Below are 7,176 nucleotides of genomic sequence, written 5' to 3'. Positions count from 1 at the left end.
CTGTCACCTTATTAGCCTGCCTCACAGTGGTCGTGAGAAGGGCAGGGAGAGGCTGAGTGAGGGGCTAGCAGCCCAACCCCATCCATGTCTACTCAGAAGTAAGTCCCATTAGAGTCAATGGGGCTTATTCCCAAGCAAGCGTGGGCTGCAAAGTGACTGTTGAAGGAGCCTCCTGGCTGAGTGAGGCTTGGCAACTGCTCCTCTCTCCACTGTCAGTGCCACACCCCGCTCCACCAGGTCGCTACCACCGACTCTCATTGGCGGGGTCGGTTGGGGAAGAGCCCAAATGCCAACCCAGTCCGCTCGCGACTCAACCACACACACACACCCCCTCATTCGCCTCTCCCGTTCCAAGAGGCGCTGTTTGGCCCCGCCCACACACTCCCCCTCCCAACTCACCCCTTCTATAAAGTCTCGCGAGACTTCACCAACCTCCGCGCGATTTCGTTCTCTGAGGAGCCGAAGGAGAACAGTGACGGTAGCGGCGCCGCTGGGCAGGGGGCGGAGCTTAGGTGCTGCGCGTGGCTTCGAGTGCTTTCCGGCTGTTTCAGGCGGAACCTCTTTACTTGCGGGAGGCCGGCTGGACTTCCGGCGGCTGGCACTGCAGTTGGGCGCAGCGGAGGCGATGGGGGACGTGTGGGGATCCGGGGCTGAGGCGGGCTTCGCTGGGAAGAGCCGCCCCGGGGCGCCTGGTTCAGCGTCTCTGGAGGGAGAGCGGGAAAAGCCCAAGCAGGTACCTCCGCCTGGCGGGCTGGCCGCCCCCCCAGGCGCCCTCCCCTCTCTGCACTCCGCGCTCCTCGGGTCTCTCTGCGAGGGCGCTTCTCACATCACCCCCACAATCCCGTGTACGAGTCTCGTTCTTGGCACGGCTTAGAGCCCAGTCCTATGCGTGTCTACTCAGAAGTAAGTCCCATTACAGTCAATGGGGTTTACTCCCGGGTAAGTGGATGGGGTTGCAGCCTCACAGCCCAACCCTCTACGTGTCTGCTCAGAAGTAAGTCCCATTATAGTCAATGGGGCTTACTCCTGGGTAAGTGTGTGTGGGCTTGCAACCACACAGCCTGATCCTATGCATGTCTGCTCAGAAGTAAGTCCCATTACGGTCAGTGGGATTTCCTCCCAGGTTAGTGTAGCCAGGTGCTGCTACTGCTTGTCTTGCATTAATTGGATTCTGGCAGTAACTTGCTTTGCCAAGCAGCGAAGGGGGGAGTTGGGGGAGGGGACCAGATTTCACTGTAGCTGTCAGTGAATGAATGGATTTCCCCATCTCCTGTTTGCCCTACTTTCTTTCAAAATTTGCTGTTGCCAGCTTCTGAAAAGAAGGGAAAGAGTTGCCTGAAAGAACTGGCACCAAATAGCCATAGGAATGAATGTTCTTTTCGTCTTCATGATACGACGTGCACAAAATTTGTTTCTACTCATGCCTGGTTGGGGCCATGGACTGTGTGTACTAGTAGTGCCCTGAAAGTGGCCTTAAGTGTCCTTTGGTGATTGTTACCCCTCCACACACTTTCCATCTTTCCAGAAAGACTACAGAGACATTTCTGCAGAACAGATAGTTTGGAGGGCATATCAAGTTGTCTTTACTTTCCACCCGAATGGCTGTAGGGAGATGCTGAGAATTCTCCTAACCCAGACATAGAAATTGATTTGTTATTTTGCACTTCTCAAGGCCATAGCAATACATTGTGAGGTTATGTAAGTGTTAACTACAAGAGCTATTTACCAAAGTTACTTGCCTATAAGTTGACACCACAGATAAATTGAGGGCAGATTTTGAGCCAACAATCATGGAATTTTCTATGACCCTCGGATAAGTCCAGAGTTAAACTTAGGGGGGTGACTGACTATAGTTTTGTCTGATTTTACCTGAGGCCAGATCCTGAAAAATAACCTACCACTAATTGTTACCTATGAACTGTACAGTCTCTATAATTTATTAAAAACATAGTAAAAGATCATAAGATACATTTTTATTCTTTTTTAAATTCTGGTCTTTATCACCTTTTTGTAAACACTATCAGAGCAAGTGCACTGTAAACTACATACTAGTAAAACAGTGGTTCCCAACCTGGTATTCATGTACTCCCAGGGACATTCAACAGGACCTTTAGGGATACTTGAAAAAGAATGGAATAATGGTAGAAAAAGGCAGGTCATGCTCCAGAATGCCTTGCAAGGCAGGAAGGGAGGTAGCTAGTTGGCTGTGAAAGCCCCACCAAAAGCTATTTTTGGTCATCAATTCATGTATGCACCAGTGATTGAAAACCAGCATAGTAAAAAAGCTGAAACATAATATGGAAATTGATCAGTCACCCAGAATTTCTCAGCACACTTCTGGTGCAAAGGCAGAGTCCCTGTTCTTCAAAAAGATGAAAAAACACTGTGATAAATACATGAAGTCTGGGTTTTCATATGGAGGAGATGAGGGCTTGTTTTATTAATTACAAACATTTTGCTAATATGAAGGGTACAATTTATGGAAATGGGCTGCCAAGGGATATGCAAGTGAAAAAGGTTGGCAACCACTACAGGAGAACCATGAATCAAATTCACTTTTAAGGTGTCTGGCGTGTTAAGCCAGAAGCTCTACATACAATGCATAACACAAAACTGAGAGTGTGCAATTCAATTCACAGCAGAGAGATGCAGCTGCATATATTTGCAACCCTTTTTACTCAGAAGTAGACCCACTGCTTTCCATGGGAGTTATTCTTAAGTAAGGGTGCATTGAATTGTAGCCTGGGACATTGCTTCAAATGGAAAGGGGATCCCGTCCTGGTGCTAAAAAAAACACACCTCTGCCAAATGCAAAGCCTTTGCAAAAGGGAACCAGGTTGCAGCAACAAAAGGGAGGAGAATAAAAGGTTAAGATTGACTGGAATTTCTCAGGAAAGTTGCTATAGAAACAAATGAGCCTGCTTGAACAAGCAGGCTTTCTAATGAGCCTGCTTTAGCAAGAACAGAAACTTTTCAGTGTCCTTCAGACACTCTGGTGCCTGCCTGAGCTTAGTGGTGAAAAGAAACTGTTCAGAGTTGAAAGGCTCTGCCCTCTGATTGACCTGGAGATAAGGCAAAGTGATGATTGGAGCATGAGTGCTTGGCAAAATTTCAGGTCCTATACCTAAGTATCTACTGTAATTGTCTCAGTGATCTTCTTCTTCAGTCCTTAGCTGGCACTTGGAGAGCAGGTTGTCCTCTCAGCCAATACACTGCTGGCATCTGTGTGTCATTCATGACTTACTTCTGCTCTTTGGGATTGTTGGCAATATTTCTTGCCTCGTTGGTGGTCAAACACTAGTTCTTTGGTAGTGCCTGTTGAATCCTCCAGTAGGGAGGTCACTCTTGCCAGAAGAGGTTGTGTTGCAGCCGGCTGGTGTTCATTGTGCAAAAGTGGTCAAACCATTACAGTATTGTTTTTCTATTTATTCTTCGACTGACTGTCACAGAGATGGTGAGGAGGACTTGCTCCCTGTGACCACTGGGGGCAAAACTGGAATCAATGAGTTGAAAGTATACAGAAGTAGGTCTAGGGCTGGGCTAAACATAAGAAACAGTTTTCTTAACTGAAAGGGCTGTCTGGCACAGTACCAGTCATCCTTGTGCAGTTGTGTACATTTAGAGGTTTTCAGTCATTGAATGGCTGGCCATCTGTCAGGGATGATGTAGCAGTTGCCTGCACTGAGCAGGATGCTGGAGTAGAGCAGTGTTTCCCAAAGTTTGTCCCCCGCTATACCACTTAACGTGGTCCACTTATTCAAAGGACAACCAGAAGTAACTGACAATGACATCATGAGGCCAGATGTGATGCAACAAACACCAGTAAGAGGCTCAGGGTGGACAGGATGGCTTTCTCAATCATGGGAAAGCATGCTTTGGAGCCTCCTGCTGTTTGTGTCCCTGGTCTTGCTGCCGGGCTGCAGGTGTCCAGGGGTCTTACAAGTACCACCAGGCACCACCTCAAGTACCTCTGGTAGTACCTGTACTACTTGTTAAGAAACACTGGACTAGAAGACCTCTTAAATTCCTTCCAACTCATAACATTTGATGATTCTAAGATTCCTCATGACAGTAAAGCTGGGCATAGTTAGGGCAGTCTACCATCCTCTCAGAATAAATGTTATAGGCTGCATCAGCCCACGGTAGTTGTGGAGCTTGCAAATTTCTGGCTGGACAGACTCTTGCGAGGTATGGAAAGGATCATGCTTTGTCTGCTATAATGCAAATTGCAACCTATGCCTCAAAAAGCTAATCAATTGGCTCAAGACAAGTGGAACCCCTAATAAAATGTTGCTGTGTATTGCCAGCCCTTTAGAGAACTGTTCAGCTGCTATTGTAGTACAGTACTTTCTCTCACTGCCATAACAACCTTATATTGTGCAGAAAGATGAGCTCCTTTTTTATCTCACAGCAGCGGTTTTCAAACTCTCTGAGAGTTTGCACTACTGTAAGTCCTTGTGGGGGTGGGGGGGAAGGCAGCGATGCAAACGCCAGGATTGCGCCACTCAGGGAGGCTGCAGGGACTAGGATGCATTCACCAGTCCCTGCAGCAGCCATGCTGGGGTGTGGAGAGTCCTGAGCGAGCGTCTGCAGGGCTCCCCAGCTTGTTAGAAGTGCAAGTGGCGTGATTGTGCCCCAATTTCACAAAACCGGAAGTGAAGCGTGATTGCTTCGCTTCTGACAAGCTGGGGAGCCCTGCAGGCACTCATGCAGGGCTCCCTGCACCCCAGGACGGCTGTTGCAGGGACTGGTGAGCATCCCAATCCCTGCAGCCCCATAAGCGACATAATCCTGGGGGTTGTGTCACTGCCTCCCCCTGCCCCCGCCCCTTAAGGGGAAAGAGGCCAGGGCCTTCAGGCTGGTGCGTCAGGATGCCCCAGTTTGGAAACCACTGCTCACAGTATCCACCCCTTAACCTTAACATCATCTTTACTTAAATAGGCTATTTGTACCCCCACCTTGCCCTCTGACCTTTATCCTGTGTCTTTTTACTTCAGTTGATAGCCAAACATTTAAATGATTCTTTGTAACTGCTCTCTACCATAGACTTTGATCTGCCCAACTTCTGGATTTTTTTAAACTTTTCATTTTTTCTCTCAGCTGGTGTAGAAAACCAGAATTGTAGTGCAGCTGTATTTCAGCACTGTTCCCCTTTCCCAAGCAAAAGTTGTAGATAAGTGTTTCCCCTCTCTAGACAATGAGATGAATTTAGTATTTTCCTATATTTGTACACATGAACATTCTGAAAGCACCTGAAATGTCCTGGAAGGTCACATAAGTTTTGAGTATATAGAAACTACTACATTGTTTTTGGTTGCTCCTATTTCATATGCAACCTGATGCACATTCAACCACTTAAGTTTGCTGTTAGGATAGGCAAGTTAGATTAGATTTATATCTGTCTAATTACATCACTTATCCAGTGGGGAGAGTGTGTAGTCTGTAAGCAGGCTAGTAATCACTCCCTCCGCTTCCCTGGAATTCAGGAGACCTTGTCAATCTGTGTTTTTGTAGGGAATGTTTTTACTATGGAGTTCTGTGAAATGAAGGCACAATCTAAATATGTAGTGTGCTCCATAGTGCTTTGGGCCATTGCTCATCAGGCTAACAATACTGGAGATGGATCTCTTCTGAGAGAACAGGTGCCAGAGCACTACTAAGAGTGCCTTGTGTGATCCATACAAATTCTGCATGGGATGCAGCAAACAGTCCATTGCCTTTTTTATATGAGAGGGGAGATATAATAATGATAATTATTTTAATTACCGTAGATACTCAGGTATAGTAATTTTAGCCAAGTAATCAAACTCCAATTTTCACTTCACCTTATCTTCAGGTCAATCAGAGGGCAGAGCCTTTCAGCTCTGAACAGTTTCCTTTCCCTGCTCAGCAAAGCTCAGGGAGGCACCTCCTTAGTTGCTATAGTGATTTTCCTGAGACATTCCAGCCAAAGTTAACCTTTTATTCTCCTTCCTTCTGCTGCAGCCTGGTTATGCTTTGCAAATGCTTGCAAAGCAGGTCTGTTTTTTGAAACAATAGGACGGGATCCTCCTTCCTAGGCTACAATTCAGTGCACCATTACTTAAGAATAACACCCATGGAAAGCAGTGGGTCTACTTCTGAGTAAAAAGGGTTGTAAATATCTCATCTCTCTGCTGTAAATTGAATTGCACACTCAGTTATATGTTACGGGTTGTATGTAGAGCCAGACACCTTAAAGGTGGATTTGATTCATGGTGGTTCCCAACCTTTTTCACTTGCATATCCCTTGGAAGCCCATTTCCATAAATGGTACCCTTCATACTAGCAAAATGTTTGTAATTAATAATACAAGCCCTCATCTCCTCCATATGAAAACCCAGACCATGTATTCATCACATATTTTCTCTTTTCATCTGTCTGAAGAACAGAGACTCTGCCTTTTCACTGTTTTGCACCAGAAGTGTGCTGAGAAATTCTGGGTGACTGATCACTTTCCATATTATGTTTCAGCTTTTTTACTGTGCTGGTTTTCAATCACTGGTGCATACATGAATTGATGACCAAAAACTACGTAGCTATTGGTGGGGCTTTCACAGCCAACTAGCTACCTCCCTTCTTGCCTTGCAAGGCATTCTGGAGCACGGCCTGCCTTTTTCTACCATTATTCCATTCTTTTTCAAGTACCCCTAAAGGTCCTGTTGAGTGTCCCTGGGAGTACGTGAATACTCTGATAGTGTTTTCAAAAAGGTGGTGAAGACCAGAATTTAAAAAAGAATAAAAATATATCTTATGATCTTTTACTATGTTTTTAATAAACTAGAGACTACAGTTCTTAGGTAACAATTAGTGGTAGGTTATTTTTCAGGATCTGGCCTCAGGTAAAATCAGACAAAACTATAGTCAGTCACCCCCCTAAGTCTAACCCCCAACTTATCCAAGGGTCATAGAAAATTCCATGATTGTTGGCTCAAAACCTGCCCTCGACTTATCTGTGCGGTTGACTTATGGGTGGGTGTCTGCAATGTGTTATCAGTGTATCGCCAAATAAAGGGACTGGAGTTGTGAAGTACCTATTGGCATTTCCAAATATTTGCTTGGATATCAAGTACTGTCATGCAGATTGACCGACCAGAATTTTAACTGTAGTATACCTGCTTTTCTGATGGTGTTTCATTTTGCTTGGAAGAAATTGGT

The 7,176-nt window shown here is 45.8% G+C and overlaps 1 protein-coding gene across 4 annotated transcripts in view; it reads left to right on the top strand.

Annotated features, from left to right (window-relative positions):
• The first annotated feature begins 540 nt into the window (after positions 1–540).
• The window catches only part of EDRF1 (erythroid differentiation regulatory factor 1), a 34,295-nt gene continuing 27,659 nt past the window's right edge, over positions 541–7,176 (top strand). For all 4 annotated transcript variants that reach the window (XM_066620552.1, XM_066620553.1, XM_066620551.1 and 1 more), the window contains exon 1: positions 541–733. In XM_066620552.1, coding sequence (XP_066476649.1) covers positions 626–733 — 108 coding nt within the window. In that variant the 5' untranslated portion in view covers positions 541–625. The remainder of the gene's footprint in view (positions 734–7,176) is intronic.

This window comes from Tiliqua scincoides, chromosome 3 (assembly GCF_035046505.1).
Source record: "Tiliqua scincoides isolate rTilSci1 chromosome 3, rTilSci1.hap2, whole genome shotgun sequence".
NCBI classification, from domain to species: Eukaryota; Metazoa; Chordata; class Lepidosauria; order Squamata; family Scincidae; genus Tiliqua; species Tiliqua scincoides.
This window is presented reverse-complemented; position numbering and strand designations above follow the sequence as displayed.